General features: G+C 47.9%; 1 protein-coding gene across 1 annotated transcript in view; it reads right to left on the bottom strand.

Moving 5' to 3' along the window:
• Positions 1 to 18,927, bottom strand: part of CACNA1B (calcium voltage-gated channel subunit alpha1 B) — a 458,332-nt gene that overhangs the window by 202,783 nt on the left and 236,622 nt on the right. Inside the window, exons 8-9 of the mRNA XM_089772976.1 lie at positions 11,622 to 11,737; positions 607 to 663 (exon numbers count right to left, since the gene is read on the bottom strand). Coding sequence (XP_089629102.1) covers positions 607 to 663; positions 11,622 to 11,737 — 173 coding nt within the window. The remainder of the gene's footprint in view (positions 1 to 606; positions 664 to 11,621; positions 11,738 to 18,927) is intronic.

Genomic DNA, 18,927 nt, shown 5'->3' with positions numbered 1-18,927 from the left:
TCTTTAACTGAACGGTCACTGTCTGTAACATCTTAAGAGCGGGGGAAACACTCCATAGTCTCACGGCACCTGTGTCGGAAATCTTACTCCCTCGAGTTCTCCTGCTAACATTAGGCCCCTAGGAGTCATGAGATTAGATAGGATCACCACACCCTGCTATGTCTTACTGCTCAAAGGTCACAGGGGTCTTAGTCTCGGTGTCAAATCCTTTTGAAAACCTTGATTGAGAACCCTGCCTTTATTTATTTTTGCTGGCATCCACGCTGGCACTTTTCCCTCAAGGCTACAAGTAGACACATCCCTCCATGCTTCCCAGAGGCTGATGGGGGCCCCTGTGTACGCCAGACCCCCACGCAATTAGACAGGGCATCTGGAAGATCCCAAGGGTTGCTCCCCATCCTAGAGTGACGTTGAGAGCAGCTGATTGTCCACCTGAAACTTTGAAGAGGGAATTTTAGCTGGCTTTGCTAAATCATGGTATCAGGCTGGTATCATGCAAAGATATGGTGTTTATACCCACTAGGTCACAGTAAAAACCACATCAGCATATGGCGTGTAAACCTCTCATGGATTACAAGAGGGAAAGTACAATGCAAAACAACCTACCGTCCAGAGGGGACTTCTCTTCCGCATTCTTGTCTTCTTCTGCCAGCATCACCTCCTCTGCAAAAGGGAAACAGAGCGCTCAGCCCTGGAACAGTTGTATTTTCATCATAAAGATCACTGGCCGGGAGGAAATGGGCGTGGACATTTACCACAGCCTCAGCTCACCAAACTGCCCGACTAGAGCAAGTCTTTAGGCTTTGCACTGAGTAAAGGGCAAGTCAGAGAGTCATAATTCCTCCCATGCATCCCTCTTGCGCCAGGGAGGAAAGCAAGTTATTAAAATCTGAGAAAGGTTGCCACTTGCTTCTCCCCGCTCACCAAGCCTCCCCCTCAGACATGTAAGAAAACAGTATTAGCTTTGCCTACACCTCTCTGCCCGTCCCCACCCAGTTGCTTGCAGTATCTGGAGGTACTTGCTGCCATCCAGGCCAATCCAGACCCAAGACCTGCACAGGTGTAAACACATGCTATTGTAGTACCATCGCTCTCAGTCAAATTCAAACCACAGTGAAAGAGGCACCAGGTCTCTGAGACACACTCACTCATCAATGCCAGAACTTTAGGCAATTATACACTGATTTGCAACTTCTCTGAGCAAAAATCGTGGCACCATGGAAGTCAATGGCAAAATTCCAATGGCCTTCAATGGATCAGGATTTCACCCACTGTGTCGACAGTTAAAACTATACTCTACCCATGAAAAAACCTGGTATACGCTTTTTTTGTTTTCCAAAATTGACAGAGTTGATTATGCTTTCCAGTAATGTATGAACTTAGTATTGACTAACAAAGAATGGAACCCGTGGTGCTTTTACTTCCTAGAGAATAGGGCAAATACCATCTACATGAAACTGTACTATTCTACAGCGGCATTCCACAAGACCAAGTTCTGTAACATGGTTCTACAGCGTTTTGGCTTATTGCTGTACAATACTAAATCACTGGAGGGTTTTTAAAGACGGGACTGGTGAGCCTCACAAGACTGAAATTCTAAATTGTAATTTGTTTCACATTCTTCAGCATAACTGTGTACTTGGACTGAGTAAATCATCTTAGATTTAGCTAAAGAAACAGACTAAGCAGCAAAGAGTTTCAGGGAGCTACCTGGAGAGATGGATGTTAACAGTCTTAAAGCATCTTTATTAATTATATGGAAGAGGTGGTGAATGCTGATACACTAATGAAAAGGCACAACACTGAAAGGAGAAATAATGCAAAGGGACAGAAAGATTAGAAGAATGGGCAGAAAAGAGCAAAACGAGATTCAGCTTGGGAAAATGCAGGTTAATGCATCTGAATGCAAAAGATTCAGAGATGCATTCAGACAGCACGAGAGAATTCTAGGATGCATTAGTGTAGACAAAGACTGACAGGTGATCGCAAACAGCAAATGATCGATCAGTCTGCAGTTTTACAAGGCATCCAATGAGGCCAATATTTTGGGCACATATGTAGAGGCATCTCCTGACAGAACAAGAAAGCAGAAAGTGCCTCTCTAGAAAGCTCAGGTGTGACTCCACCTGGAACAGGACTGGACACCTCAATATCCAAAAGATACTCCCAAGCTACGGACAGTTCAGAGAAGAGCTGTGAATGTGTTTCGGAACATGGAGGGAAGGAGAAAGATGACAGGAGCTAAATACAACTAAGTGACAACTCAAGGGGATTGTGACATGTCTGAAATAGAAGCAAGAGGAATCATTTAAAGGGGTATTAAATGGGGCTACTGGAACAAATTAAGTAAAGAAGTTGTCTGTGAATGTGAGGTGTCATAGGTTGTGGAATAGTTTCCCCCAGAACGTAATGGAACCCATGTCACTTTGTCCAGTTTAATTCTGAATGAGCCAAGTAATAGTATAGAGATATTAAAGGGTATGTCTACACTGCCACCCTAGTTCGAACTAGGTGGCTAATATAGGCATTTGAACTTGCAAATGAAGCCCGGGATTTAAATATCCTGGGCTTCATTTGCATGTTCCCAAGCACCGCCTTTTTTAAATGCCCCGTAGTTCGAACTACCTGCTCGCGGCTACACACGGCACAGACTAGGTTGTTCAAATTAAAGCTCTTAATTCAAACTACTGTTATTCCTCCTGCAAGGAGGTTTAATGGTAGTTCGAATTAGGAGCTTTAATTCAAACTACCTAGTCCGTGCGGCGTGTAGCTGCGGGCAGATAGTTTGAACTACAGGGCATTTAAAAATGGCGGCACCCGGGAACGTGCAAATGAAGCCCGGGATATTTAAATCCCGGGCTTCATTTGCAAGTTCAAATGCCTGTATTAGCCACCCTAGTCCGAACTAGGGTGGCAGTGTAGACATACCCATATATAGTGTGTCTGTCTGTCTATGTCTGGGTGCAAGTCTGTTTGTTCAAGAACTCCTCCTAAATGGTAAAAGTTAGGGCCGGAGAGAAAAAAGCTAAGGGAGATTTAAAAAGGCCTCTGGCAGCCAGGGACGGGCTTGGTTGGGGGGGCGGGAAGGCCTCTGGTAGCCAGGGGAAGGAGGTTGGGGGGGGGGGAGAGAGAAAAAGGCCCATGCCAGATGGGATTCTTCCATCCTGAGCCCCCCTCACGCCCCAATCCTCGCTCTCACACAAGATTCCCTCTAAGGAGAGTGGCATCACGGCCATGCAACTGCTTAATGAGCCCCAGCCAGGGGCTCAGGATTCGTGCCTGGAGCTGCCTGGCTGGGGGAGGGGCACGTCTCCCTCAACAACAGCAGCAGCTCTGTTCACTCCCCTCTGGGAGTTATGTGATGTGACAACCTACAACAGATGTGGTTCACCTGAATCCCAATCTCTGTCTCTGTCTCTGTCTCTCTCGCTCGGAATAGCACTGTAAATCAGAAGGATCATTACTCTGTCCTCCCCATAGCACAGAGACTCCGAGATGCTTCCCAAACACAAACGTATCCCAGAGGTTTCGTTTTACTAGTAACAAAACAGAACGTCACAAAGTGAACTTCACTCAAAGCATGCAGCCCCAGATTTGTTTCTCCTTGGAATTTCTATCCAGGTCCCCCTCTGTTCCAGCTACCAAAAGTTCCCTCCCTGCTTAATATCCTGGGTGGAGTTAAAGAACTGCCCCTGCCACAACCCAGCCGAGGAATGTCAGCAACTGTACCCACGTTTTTAAACTTGCGGAATGAGGGAGTTAAGGCAGGCCGCCTGGCACTCTGTAACTAGCATGTTTTATGATATGCTGCCCTGACATGAAACTGTAAGAGGAGCAATTTGAAATTGGGCTGCTTTTAGAGATTCTCGTGAAATGCAACATTCAAAAGAAAATTATTAGAAGCCCTTGCAAACCTCTGAGTGACAGAGGATGTGAGGATAATTCTAAACCCAACAAGGTGACAAGGAGCAAGGGTGATATTAGCAATCACTGCCCACTAAGAGCCTGGGTGTAGGGAACTCTCTGCACTTAGCTGTCACAGTGATAGATGCCTTCACGATTGGATTTATTGCTACTAATTGAGAGCTGACATTATGCTTGAGGTTGTACCTGGCACAAAATAAAGACAGCCCTTTCCCAAAGAGCTTGCAAGCTAGTAAGCCAGACACCACATGGCATGCAGAGAAAGGACATTGCATGCCAAGGAAAAGGCTGGATTACTGGAATTAAAGATACAACCAGGCAGAAGAATCAAATTAAATGATTAGGCTCAGACCTAGTGAATATGAAAGACAGAAATCCCCTATAAGGAGAACCCCACTAAATTTTCTTTTGGGTCCATCACTTGTCCCCTTGAATAAGCACCTTCCCCCCGAATCTCTGACATGGCTTCACATCGCTTTAATTAGTCTAGGCGTCTAGTCTCAACTGTGTGAGGGGACTGCTGTCTCCTCATCTTCCACAAGAGCTGCGTCCTGATGCTCCTAAAACCTCACCGTACTGGAGCATGTCACTCACACTGCGATGAGCAGGAAGAGAAAGGTTAAATGAAACGCCCCAAAGATTGCTTATTCCAGGGGCAAAGAAACACACAGGAACTGTCAGTGAAGGGCTATGGCTCGGAGATGGACTTGAAAGGAATTAAAATGCAAGAAGCCGCTTGATTTGCTCTGAATTGCACGACTTTCAGGCTCCAAAGCGAAAACATTTTCAAATGATGCATGTCCTTGTAAGATAAGAGAAATGTCTTCAAAAGGCTATTTGGGGACTTACAAATGCTTCTCTCTTTCCAGAGAGAAGTTCTAGCTCTCGGCTCCCTCAGAAATGTGGCATGACAGCCTCGTCGTTGCGACAGCTCTGAGGAATTTAATGAAGAAACAGCAACAGCAAGATCATTTTCATGGATTAAATCAGTGTCTCCTTAATGCTCTTCTCTTTTAGTCCTCTAAAGGGCACCATTTCAAATAAACTCCCAGCCACCTTCTCTTCGAGCCAAAGGAAAAAAATACCTTTCCCCCGCAGAGTGAATGAGGCTCAAGGTTCCCCGACCAACAAGTTTCCAGCTAGACACTGGAGACTTGGCGTTGCATTTGCTAAGGAAGTGGCGATTGGTAGGAGAATTGTGTTTGTGGGCCTAAGGCGGTAACAGACATGGTGCACCTGCGGATGGCTACATTTCAACGGTGGGAGGAAATTACCCTTTTGCAGAGTTTATTTTTAAAATCCCATGGGCTTCATTCTTTAGTGTGTGCCGTCTTTACATCAGATTAAAGGGGTCTCTTTCTAACACATATCCCAAGCCAGGACCCATGGGCTGGAGGCAGCAGTTACAGGGTGGAGTTTTGTGGCCTGCGTGACCCAGGAGGTCAGATTAGTTGATCAGAATGTTCCCATTTAGCCTTAAAAATCTATGGAAATTCTCTTTCCATCCCAGATTTACACCAGGGTCTCTCTGCTCACCTGACTAGAGTCACACCCGATTTACACCAATGTGAGGGTATGTCTACACTACAACGTTAATTCGAACTAACTTAGTTTGAATTAGTTAATTCGAACTAAGCTAATTCGACTAACGGATCCAGACTAAAAAACTAGTTCGAATTAGCGTTTTGCTACGTTTTGGCACGAGACAAATGGCTTGGTCACTGTCTTCGGTCCATCCCCTCCAGTGTCCCTAGGGTTGGCCGCTGTCGGCAGACAGGCTACTGGGCTAGATGGACCTTTGGTCTGACCCAGGACGGCCATTGTAAGCTCAGGGCTCAGGGTCGGGGGTCTCACTGGACCCCCTTGATTCTCTTGCACACCTGCTCCTGGGTGGCCAGGCTGGCAGCTATCCTGCCCTAGACTGCCACTTTCCTGTGCCTAGTGCGGAGGTCGTGGACGAGGTCCACGATGTCCGCACTAGACCAGGTGGGTGCCCGCCTCTTGCGGTCCCGGGCAAGCTCCCGGGAGCCACCAGCCTGGTCCCGGGAAGAGGGGGAGGGCATCAGGTGGGTGGCTCGATCCGTGCCAGGTGCAGGGTCTGCTGGCTGGGTGCTGGCAGGCTTGCACCTGACACGGGCACCGTAGCCAGCCCGTGCCCCTTTAAGGGCTCCGGGGCCAGGAAGGGGGCAGAAGAGTTTCCCTGGTGTTGGCCAGAGTGGCCACCAGGGAAACCTGGGGAGGGCTAGCCTCCCACTAGTTCGAATTAAGGGGCTACACACCCCTTAATTCGAACTAGCTAGTTCGAACTAGGCTTAATCCTCGTAAAATGAGGTTTTCCTAGTTCGAACTAAGCGCTCAGTTAGTTCAAATTAAATTCGAACTAACAGAGCGCTAGTGTAGCGCCTATCAAAGTTAGTTCGAACTAACGTTTGTTAGTTCGAACTAACTTTGTAGTGTAGACATACCCTGAGAGACTAATCACACCCTATATGTTGGCTGACTTCTCTCATGTCCACCTCCAGGCCCTTCTTCTGTAATGCCCTCTGATATATGGAGCACACACTTGAAATGTGTATGCCTAGAAGCCATTGTCTCTCTTTATCTACACCCCTTCTAACCCTTCTAAATGCTGGATTCCGCATGCGCTCCAACTCATCTGATGAAGTGGATTTTACTCATGAAACCTCATGACCTAATACAATTGTTAGTCTCTAAGGGTACGTCTACACAGCAGCATTATTTCAGAATACCTAATGTTATTCTGAAATAACACAGTCCGCGTGTACACACAAGCAATTATTTCAACATAACGTCAGAATAATATCCAGCCAGAGGACTTCTTACTCCACCTCCTGTAACCCTCGTTTACGAGGAGTAAGGGAAGTTGGAGGAAGAGTGCTCTTTCTTGGACTTGCTGCTGCATAGACAGTGTCAAAATCTGAAATAAGCTATTTCAACTCAAACTGCGCAATTAACGTGGCTCAAGTTGCGTAGCTTATTTCGGATTTAGCCCTGCTGTGTAGACGTACTCTCAGGTGCCACAGCACTGCTCATTGTTTTCAAAGTTACAGACTAACACAGCTACCCCCTGAGAAGTTATGCACAATGAGTTCACACGAGAAAATTATAGCTCCGCCCCCACAAAACTGCGAGGGAGCCATCAAGACGGGCACAGGTTGGAATGAGTAACCCCTCCATGGTCTTACTGCTGTGCCCATCTCCTCCTCTCTCCATCTCCCTCCATGGCTAACTTGGATCACCTGTGAATGCAGGCTATCGGCTTACTAGGGCAAAGCCAATTCCTCTATAACAAGCCCTCTCCACTGACGGCATCTGTACTCAGAGAGTTGAGATGGTCCACAGCTTTGGGGTCCTTTTGGGGGTCTTAGGTGCTACTGGATGTCCAAAGGGCCACTGCAGTAAAAAGCAGGCAGCCTCATCCACAGCTGAACAGGAATCTGCACCTCACCCTGACACACAGTGATCCACACATTTGTAACCTCCAGCCTTGATTAATGCACCTCGCTGTCTCTCCAAACGGAGCCCCACACCCTGGAAAAGCTCCAACTGGTAGAAAATGCTGCAGCCCTTCTGCTTCATAACATGAGGTACCATAAACACATCACCCCAGTGCTTTGCTCTCTGAACTGGCTCTCCAAGGCTGTGTCTAAACTACATGGCTCCATCAATGGAGCCATGTAGATGAGGGTTGTAGGCAAAGGGAAATGAAGCCGTGATTTAAATAATCGCAGCTTCATTTAAATTTACGTGGCTGCCACGCTGAGCCGACAAACAGCTGATCAGCTGTTTGTCCGCTCAGCGCGCTAGTCTGGACGCTCCCGCGCCGACCTGAAAGCCCTTTATCGACCTCTCCGTTATGCCTCATAGGATGAGGTTTACCAGGGAGGTCGATAAAGGGCTTTCATGTCGGCAGGGGAGTGTCCAGACTAGCGCGCTGAGCCAACAAACAGCTGATCAGCTGTTTGTCGGCTCAGTGCGGCAGCCATGTAAATTTAAATGAAGCCGCGATTATTTAAATTGCGGCTTCATTTCCCTTTGCCGAACAAACAAATCTACATGGCTCCGTCGACGGAGCCATGTAGTTTAGACGTACCCCAAGTGAATACAGATTCCAGTTTAAGCTCTCTGCCCTGATATTCAAAGCCTTCCACAGGACTGCTCCTAGCTACTGGAGTCGGGAAACTATCAGCCAGTTCAGCAGACTCACAAAGCCTGGAAGCAGACCTTTGACAAATTCAAGAATGGGGGCCAGTAGCAAAGTTAATCTCCTAGCAACTTGCAGCTAGCCTATAGTAGGCTACCCAATTGGTTATGCCGTCTGATAGTTTGAAAGAGTCAGCAAACCAGCTCCTATGCACCCACAGCTCAACGCATGCACCCACAGCTCTGATAGATCTTACTCCTGTCCGGTCTCACACCAAGAACCCCAGTCTTGAACCTCAGCTTCAATTCCTGTTATCTTCTGACTCCAGCTCTGATTATCCCTGGCGCTGACTCCATTTCCCTGACTACCATCACCTGCTCTAACCATTCGTCATGACCCCTATGCCCATATCCCAGGCATAGACAGACAGGAGCTGAATTCAGACTGATGGCCTCTTGCTCCCAAGAGATGAGGTTGTTCATACCCCACTTAGGGCCAAATGCAGGACTCCTCTCAGGCCTAATCTTCCTGCAACATAACTCTTCTCTCCTAAACACTCTCAGAAACCTTCACCCAGAGCAGAGATGCAGTTTCTGGAGTGGCTCCTCTATTCCTGTCACTCACAACTCCCTCAATCAAATTCCGTTGAGCTAAAATGTTCAATGCTTTGTCTCAGCCCCAAGGTAAGTTCTTCTGTGAAGTTTAAGTAAAACTGGCTGTTTTTAAGCTTGGAAGTGCTAAAAATACCAAAACCACTCTTCTAATTAAATTCCAGCTGAAATATTAGCATTTGCAGGGCTCGGAAATACCTAGCTTGTTTTATAACACTATTTCGGGGGGGAAATCAATGCAAGCGGTAAGAAAATGGGTGTATTTTTTAAAGTCATGCATATTTAAATCCAATGCTTTCGATTTCTTTTCCCATCCTTTTGTTAAGAAAGCATTTCTTAAGTACTCCCGCAATTAAGGCTTCCTGTATTAAGTATAACTCATGCAAGCAGGATGTCACCATTCAGCACACCTTTGTTTCAGATGCCTCAACTGGATACGCCTCTGCCAAAGTTACGAGCTTCTCCATTAAAGCAGCTGCAGTTAAGGCCATTTCTGCATCCGTCAAAGGTACGTTGCTTTGGAGATTTACCAGCTCACCGCTGGTATTCTGACTTCAGCATCCCTTAAACAGCCACGTGGGCTGGCTGGTCCAGGACTGTCCGCAAAGCGGGTCTCATTTTCTTCTGAAGCAGCCAGTTCTGGCAAAACACCCACTGGCTTCACTGGGGGCAAGATTTCAACCCCTGACTTTTAAGCACTTGATTTCTCCACCTTAGCATAGCCCCCAATGCAATTTTTTGCATTTAATGATTTCCCAACCTAGCTAACTATTTTATTTTCTGCTGCACAAAGCTTCCTTCAGGTTGCACTAGGAGCCTATATTACATTACTATTGTATTTCCAACATTGCCTCTGTAGGACTGTTTCATCATCATTCCCCGATTCAGCAGCTGCCTTTAAGCTTTCCCATTCTAAATGTCATATGTCCCTGGACAAAATGGAAGCAATAGGCATTTCATGTAGCGTGTGTACTGCACCCTCATGTAGACGTGGAGAGGCAACGTGACACAGCAGCCAGACATTCCCACAGAGAGGTGCCACCGTGATGGGCAAATGGAAGGGAAGGGACTTTGCTGCATGTTCTGCAACGTACACACCTCCATTTTCCAACAACCACTTCCAGTGATACCTCTGGCATTTGTGTTCTGCAGAAAGGAACTGTGCATCAAAGCTCCTTATCCAATCCAAATAAAGGCAAGACATGCCTTTGCAGGAACGGTGTTGCTATCTTCACTTAGCGGATGGGGTGACTGAGGTACGTCTGCACTGGAGCTGCGATATAGTTTCTAGTTGGGGTAGACATACCTCTGACTGAGCTACCACACTAAATATAGCCAGAGTGGGTGGTGGGTTGAGCTAACCACCTAGAGTACCTATGTAAGAACTTAGGTAGGCTTAGCTACACTCAGTGCTATATTCAGCATGCTGGATCCATCAAAGCTATCACGCATACCTACATCTGAGCCAGAAATTACACCTCCCTCTGCAGTGTCGACATACCCTGAGACTCAGAGAGATCAGGAAGTCGCAAGGGCCCCTAAAGCAAGGCAGCAAGAGATGGGATTAGAATTGAGGCACCCTCTGCTCTAGCTATTCAATACACCTTTAATTAATTCCAAGTAGCACAAAGTTGTAAACAAATGTAGGGACAATTTATGAACGGAAAGCAATATGAATGGGGCCTTTCTTGAGTGCTAGGGAACCACAGAATTAAAGGGAGATAAATGGTGGTTAATTCATTGCAGGTAGTTTCAGAGGGTTAGCCATGTTAATCTGTAACAGAAAAAACTTAAAAAACAATGAATGGTCCTGCAGCACCTTAGAGACTAACAAAAAAATGTAGATAGTACCATGAGCTTTTGTGGATACAACCCACTTCTTCAGATGAATGGAGTTAGGGGGTCAGATGTACAATAAATAGAGAAAGAGAGGGAATGGGGAGGGAAAGAGAAGGAAAGAAATTGTCAATTAGAGTGCCCATGCTAAATGAAGCTGATAGAGTGGATTCTAAGTACTCTTAAGTACCCAGTGCTTGGCTTTTTATGTCATTAGGATGTGGAATGTGGCAGTTAATCCAGTTAAGGTCTTCGTTTAAACCGCTATTGCAAGTATCAAACTTGTAAATAAAATTAAGTTCTGCAGCTTCCCTTTCAAGATGGTTTGCGAATTGGCTTGTAATAATATGGTAACTTTGAGGTCCATTAATGAGTGCCTGGGCAAGTTAAAATGTTCCCCAACAGGTGTCTGTGTGTTACCCTTTCGAATATTTGATCTAACTAATTGCAGGTAGTTCCTGTTGAGCTGTTACATCCAATAAAGCTTGGTCAATACAATTGGCTTTTGACTGTCACTCTCCAGAGTACTGTGTGGAATGACAGGTTCCGGTCATCATACAAACTGCTGCTCCATCTTCCTCCTCCTCAATATTTCAATGCTTTGCCTTTCCTCTCTGACCAGACTGTCAACAGTTTTGGCCAGGCCACTATCACCTTCTGCTTGACTACTGTGATCTCTTCTTCAAACCCCAGAGGAATTCACACAGGGGCGGAGCTATCCATGGCTGGGTTTGCAGAGGGGTAAAAGCCATCCGTGAAATAAAGGAAAACAAATGAAGCCACTGAAGAGACATGAGGCTGGTTTTTTCGGCATCTAAGCTGTGCATCAGTTACAAGTAGGAACAAAGAGGCAGGCATAGGCACAGAATGAAACAATGCAAGCACTTGCTCATTTTGTACGTGCAACAGTCTCTTTTGAGCACACGGTTATTTGCTTGCAGCAGCATATTTTGTGGGTGCAACTTAGTGAGCTGGGAGGACAGTGCGCCCGGCAAAGTGGGTCAGGTTTAAAATGCTATTTGAAAATGGTAGAGGCTTAACATTTCAACACAAGGTTGCTTATCGTCATAAGGCTCTCTACTTACCTGCCTTGAAGATCCACTCCAAGTACCCATTTAGTTCTCGTTCAATCTGCTGCTGCCTACGCAGCTTCAGGAAGGCCCGGCGGTTCTCTACCCTCTCGCGCTCTTTGGCGAACTCGCTGCAGAGAGAGAAAAAGCACATCAAACAAGGTCAAGACAGATTAACAGTACCTCCTTTCGCCTTCAAATTTGCTTTTAAAGGGCACCTTTGCCAGTATACTTACAAATACTTAACAGTGGGTAGGTTGTAGGCGTACCTTTGTTTATGCTCCCCAGTCTGTCTGTTTCCACCTTTCATCTCAACTCTTAGACTTAGTTTGTAAGCGTTTTGTTCTGTATTTGCCTTGCACAATGGGGTCCCCTTCAGGACTGGAGCTCTGAGATGTTACCACCATACAAATAAGTAAAACAAGGATAACACTGCTACTACTAACAACACTCTCTGGTTTGGCAACATCTGTGGCCCGGCATGATTTTAGTTAGATGGATTTTCACTTATGAGTGTGGCCAAGTTTCCATAATTTTGTTTACAGCCACCAGTCCTGGCTCTCAGGGTTCTGTGCTGTTATTTAGCTCTAATTTACTCTACACTTTTCCTAACATCCCAGGAAGCAGTGGAAGTGTTAGTGATGCTGCTAGACAATATTGCCCTCCCATGGTTCGGCAGATTCTCTGGTGCAGCACCGGTCAGGTCCCGAGGATGCCGGACTAGAGAGGTTCAGCCCATACTGAGGTGCATGTTAACAAAAACCTCTGGTCTTCCCAGAGCCACAACTTAAAAAGAGATCAAAATACTATCCCCCAGCAGAGCTCCAGTTGGACTAGGGCAGGGGTGGGGAACTTTCTTGGGTCAGGCCACTGAGCCACAGAAAAATCATAGCCGGATCCAGCCCCCGGGCATTAGGGTCCCTGCCCCTGGACGAGGGCAACCTTACTGTGGTAAAGAACACTGAACATGAGTGGGACACAGCCAGCCTGTAAGAATTCAGAATGGGGAGCTTTCGCCGATCTCGACTTCCACAGGCCTGCGCTGAGGCTCACAGAAGTGTCTCATTTGACTCAAGAGCGGTGGCGGGCACTTGGCAGTTATAGCTAAACATCTCACTCAGCCCTAGGCTGAGATACTAGCAAGTCCCATTAGCTGCAAAATTTAAATGGAAACCCATAATCAAAATGAGTCTCTAAGGAGAAGTCTGCTAGGAAGTACCCAGAATACAGAGTCATCATCTTCCCCCAGCCAATGCAGGGATCTCTTGTCCATGATATTCTAACATCTCAGAGAGGTAGCTGGGTTAGAAGAAGAACTAGAGGACACCAAATAAAATTAATGGGTAGCAGGTTTAAAACTAATAAAAGAAAGTTCTTCTTCACACAGCGTGTAGTCAACCTGTGGAACTCCTTGCCAGAGGAGGCTGTGAAGGCTAGGACTATAACAGAGTTTAAAGAGAAGCTAGATAATTTCATGGAGGTTAGGTCCATAAAAGGCTATTAGCCAGGGGATAAAATGGTGTCCTTGGTCTCTGTTTGTCAGAGGCTGAAGAGGGATGGCAGGAGACAAATCGCTTGATCATTGTCTTCAGTCCACCCTCTCTGGGGCACCTGGTGCTGGCCACTGTTGGCAGACAGGATACTGGGCTAGATGGACCTTTGGTCTGACCCAGCACGGCCGTTCTTATGTTTTTAGTCTGTCCATTATATTCTAGTCTGTGTTTAAATGACCCTAGAGATGGGGTATCCACCACTTCCCTCGTGAGGCTATTCTGCAGCCGAACACGCACCACTGTGAGAAGCTTTTCCTGAAGTTCCTTTAGCTCAGCTTCAATTCACTGACTTCCAGTAGCACAGCTTTGAATTACCCTGCCCAGTCCCTCACTCACTTTGTGGCAGATTCTGATCTCACCTGCGAGGAACTCAGGAGTGACTACGCTGAAGCCAGGAGATTTGACATTTGGGAAAAAGTGGCGTAAGGAAGATCTGGACAGGATCTTTGGAGTTCACACCTTCCAAGTCCTTACAGATGGTCCTCGTATCCCCCCAGTTGGTCACCACTGAGCCGGAGCTGAGCTTGGCCAGTCCCTGCAGCCCTACGCTTAATTTTTGTTGTTCTTTTCTAGATTCCCATCCAAAGCATCCAAGCCTGTTCAAACATGCTCCATGGTTAAAAGCCAGCAAGGGTGGGGGCAGGAGGTTAGAGGTGCCTGAGGGAGCATCATCTTCATTTCATCTGTCAAGGCTGGTGCTTCAGCTTACTCTGGAAGGATGGTCTGAGCTGTTTAGAAGGGACTGCAGTGAAAGCTTGCAGCTGATACCTGCCATCAGCTACGTCGCTCGCCTGCCCTTCAGTCTCAGGCCTCTTCCCTCCCACATCCGACACAGTGCTATCGCATTGTCACAGTGACCTTTTGGGTGGGTGCGGGGGAGGCAGTGTCACTCCAGGTCTCTATCGGTGGGTGTCTAGCTTGCAATCCATAAACCTGCATGTGTCAGCAGGGACCTGGTTCAGTGCCCATCGGTCCAGGCCGGGGACTTCCAGTCAGTTTTGATTTCTTTCGGGGAGAGGAGGAATGAGATCTGGCAGCACAGGGACAGGGACAGGGACAGGGACAGGGCAGGCCCAGCTGGGCTATGCTTGCTGCTATCTGGGGTTGTCTCACTGCGAATTGTGCAGGCCTGCCTTGGGCCAGACAAGCACAGGCCTGAGGAGGAGGCGATGTGAGCCCCAGGGAGAGTGTCACGAAGGACAGTACTTACCCTGTGCTCTGGCCAACATTTAGAGCAGTGAGAGGCACATCAACAGGGCCAAAGTCTCCCCTGATCCCTTTCTGGGCGAGGGGTGCGAAGGGGTCCTGGACTCAGCAGTCTCTGAGTTCTCCTGAGTTCAGGACTATCAATGTTCTTGACTCTTGAGCAATGCGCCTAAGATGTGGGGGAGGTCCAAGGCACATGCACATTTTCCCCCTCCCCCAGTCACAGCCTGGGCCCAGGGAAAAGTAAATCCTAACTGGGGTTGAATATGCTCTTTGCCTATTGATGAGCGGGTTTGGATCCTACAGTGGAATGAGGTAGAAAGTGTGCTCGGGCGCAAGGCTGTAGCTCCTCACCAGGCTGACTGACGTCCTGCTGGGGAGACACAAGGTCAGAGGCTGAGAGAGGCTCCAGCCAACCCTGCCCAGTAGAAGACATTGCTTGTAACCAGCTATCCCAGACACGGGTCCTGGAGACATGGTGTTACAGGGACCTCTGCCAGGGACAGCCACCAATGGAATAGGCTTAACCCGAAGGTTACAAGCTATCGCATTGTCACAGGGACCTCTGCCAGGGACAGCCACCAATGGAATAGGCTTAACCCGAAGGTTACGAGCTATCGCATTGTCACAGGGACCTCTGCCAGGGACAGCCACCAATGGAATAGGCTGAACCCGAAGGTTATGAGCTATCGCATTGTCACAGGGACCTCTGCCAGGGACAGCCAGCGATGGAATAGGCTTAACCCGAAGGTTACGAGCTATCGCATTGTCACAGGGACCTCTGCCAGGGAGAGCCACCGATGGAATAGGCTTAACCCGAAGGTTACGAGCTATCGCATTGTCACAGGGACCTCTGCCAGGGACAGCCACCGATGGAATAGGCTTAACCCGAAGGTTACGAGCTATCGCATTGTCACATGCCCGATCAAGATCCAATTCCAGTCCAGGGCTCTTGCTCACCAATGCCGGCTGAGTGTGGAGGGAAGAGGTTACAGTTACAGTGGGGGAGGTCTAGGTTGGATATTAGGAAAAACTATTTCCCTAGGAGGGTGGGGAAGCACTGGGATGGGTTCCCTAGGGAGGGGGCGGAATCTCCATCCCTCGAGGTTTTTAAGTCTCGGCTTGACAAAGCCCTGGCTGGGATGATTGAGTTGGGTTGGTCCTGCTTCGGGCTGGACTCGATGACTCCTGAGGTCTCTTCCAGCCCTAGGATTCTAGGATTCTATGAAGAGCACCTCAACGCACTGCTCAATGTCCCGCGGGAATGATTCTGAAGCTGTTCCCCAACCCTCCTGCATTGGAGACACGGTGGTTTGGGGAAGAGATTTCCTGGTGGAGAGAGGACTACTCCTATACTTCAGCTCACAGGAGAGCTGGTAAAATTTTCACCAAAAACATTTTCTTCCCTTCCTGTTTTCTTCAATATTTTTTCTTAATTTTTTGTTATTATTATTTAGTGGGGCATAAAACAAGCCAATGGTTTCCACTTTGGGGGGTTTCAACAACCCCACCCCCCAAAAATGTGCAAACATTTCTGTTGAATCCTTTTTCCATCCACCAAAAAAATGTGTCGTCAGAAACATTTTCCTCCAGCTTTTGCTGAGAGCACAGAAGGATCCAGAGATGGGGGTGGCTGGCATTAAATAAATCTTCTGATTTATTTAGCAGAATTGTTATTTTCACACCATTGACAACCAACCCCTCTCCCTTCCCCCCGCCCAGTATCCCAGAGTTAAAGCAGGAAGGAGCTATCCGGGCACCCAGGTACACCGCTCTCAAGCACTAGGATGACCCCTTGTAGGGCGAGTCCCAGCATTGTGCCCCATTCACACAGTAGAGCTGGTTCCACTGGCTGTGGCCTTCCCCATGCCAGTGGGCGGATGCTCTGCAGCGTGAAAGCAGGAGCTAGATGAAGCACAAGAGAGTGCTGCCACCAGGGAGGTGCGAGGTGAGATGCAAACAGCAGGCCAGGCTCTCAAGCTTTTCACACACCAGGCTCTAATTTTAGAAGAGGAGATTTTTTTCCCTGCCCCTTTTCCTTGTGAATTTAATGCTGCTGGTGAAAGGTGCCAGACCGACAGCCCTGGAGGCGAAAATCCCTTCTCTATCCACAGGGCAGGGGCAGGACAGGCAGCAGCTTCTCCAACAGTGTACTGCGAGCGGGAGTGGGAGACTACCATCTCCCGGGGTGAAAAGGCCCCTGGCTTGTTCAGTCTTGGCATCTCTTTTCCAAGGCTCTCGGCCGCTCTTTCTCCTACCCTTCTGCCAACCGGCACAATGTGCTGGCCCCCCAGACTGACCCAGCCTGGTTCAAGGAGATGGAACAAAACATCAGAGGCTGTCTCATGGATTTACTCTTGTGACTAAGCCAGTACAAAGGGGAAAGCACATCACCATCCCGCTGGGCATAAACTCCACCTGCGTCTGATGATTCGACACAGTACCAGGCTACCCAGGTGCAGATGGAGGGGGAAGCAGGCATATTAGGAGCCTAGAGTCTTGCAGTAATTTAAGCCAGGCTGCCTCAGATTCCCATCAACTTCTCTATCCATCTAGGTGCTCCCAGAAATCAGATTGCCTCCTTCCCACTCTCCCCCAACACGCTCCCTGATCAGTCCATTCTTCCCCTCACTCTCTCCTGCACCAAGGACTCATGGCTGCTGTAAGAGCACAGCACCGAAGAGATTTTCCCCATACCCAGAGACCACGCCACAGTGAGTCTGGCAGGCAGGAGGCCTCACCATGGAGAATATCGTATTCAACTGATTCAAGACACTCAAGCGTTATAAGGCCCATCTATGGAATATACCTGTAACAGGTCACAGCGACACCACACTCATGAGCAGGGGTCACCCCTTAGTATGAAAACCTCTCAACCTTTAGCTAGAATAGCAGGCAGTTCTAGTTGCAGGCGCCAGCTAGTAGGAAGAGACACAAAGAAAGGTTAACCCCTGAGTGGGTAGAAGAAGAAAGTAAATCAAGCTGTAAAAAATGTCATGATGGCCATTTTGGGGGGGTCGTATTAAATCCCATCTAAAGAAAAGAAGAGAGGAGTAAGCTCATCTATCATCACCAGGGGTCAACAGAGGGTTATTGCCCAAGAGAGGCCTTCCACATGGTTTATCCATGCTGACTGTAAATATTTCAAGCGGTGTGGCTTCGATAGTTTCCTCAGGCAGTGACAAACTGTGTCACAGCAGCCAAACACCTGACTTCTTCCCATTGGTCTCAGGGTTAGCCCTTCCACTTGAGAGCAAACAGCTGAAATGCAAGCGTCAGATAATTTGTCCATCATGCCTGGGCCTCCGAACGGCCTCAGCTATGACCGACTTCTTATGTGACCTCCGCCATGCCCTTCAACCATCCCGAGCCTTGTTTCCCTGTCAGTAGTGCGAGGTCGTTAATGTATCCCCCTCTAAGATGAAGGGTGCCATGGACTGTTTATTAAAAATTATTATTATTTTATGCAATTAGCTTCTTATACAGAAGCATATACTTGTGCTGTACATCTATTATAAGAACACAGTTCCTAAAACAGGACAGCAGCCATAGGCTAGTGAATTTAAAGCTATGCCCAGCTATAAGCAGAGACAGGCAGACAGACAGAAAGAAACTGAAGCATAGACCTAGCAAAGTAGCTTCACCACCATCCAGTGCCCAAACGAGATGAGCTGGAGGCAGGCCAAGGCCCCTTAGTGATAGAAATGTAGCCGTGTTAGTCTGGTCTAGCTGAAACAAAAAACCAGGACCATGTAGCACTTTAATTTTAATTTAATTTTCTTCCACTATTTGATCTGAGGAAGTGGGTCTGGCCCACGAAAGCTCATCACCTAATAAACCATCTTGTTAGTCTTTCAAGTGCTACAAGGCCCCTTAGGTTTGTGACACAGAGCCTAGTTCAGACGTCTAAAGCTTCCTCACCTCAGCTGGGAACTGACCTTCCACTGATCAAGAGCTACACTGACGCTGCAGTACGCAGCACTGCGTGGAAAAACATGCCCCCTTCCCCCATCCGACTGGTGCCCTGCCGCATGAACGCAGCTGGTAAGAAGGCCACTCTTCCTTCTAGAGCTGGCAGACCAGGCAGATGTTGCAGTGTCTGGGTTGGTCACTAGCTGAAGAGAATTCTCTAGGTGGAAAAATAAAGTAGGCCGAGAGAGATGGATGAGCTCTGCAGAGGCTAAATTTGGAAGCTATTGTTGCTGAATATAGGGCAATGCCCAAGAACAGACTTGCTAGTGAACAGCAAGCAGTATGTTAAACAGCCGAGTCATTCAACAGCATAGAGAAAGGGGCAGTTGATGCTGAAAATAAGAGGTGGGAAAAGCAACCTCTTTGGTTCCCTGGGATCCAGACTGCCCCCAAGACAGAGGAAGACCGAGTCCAGCAGCGAATCTGTCAGTGCAGCAGGTGGTGGTGCCAGCTTGCCTGAATGGTGCCAGACAGCCACATGCCAGTTTGCCTCACTTGGCAGGAATAGGAAGGACTGAGGAGTGGGAGGGAGGCAAGAGTTAACAGAGGGGTGGGGGGGCTGTGTGGATGGGGAAGTCTGTTGGGGAGAA

This window comes from Pelodiscus sinensis, chromosome 23, assembly GCF_052426305.1.
Source record: "Pelodiscus sinensis isolate ZL-2025 chromosome 23, ASM5242630v1, whole genome shotgun sequence".
Lineage (NCBI taxonomy): Eukaryota > Metazoa > Chordata > Testudines > Trionychidae > Pelodiscus > Pelodiscus sinensis.
This window is presented reverse-complemented; position numbering and strand designations above follow the sequence as displayed.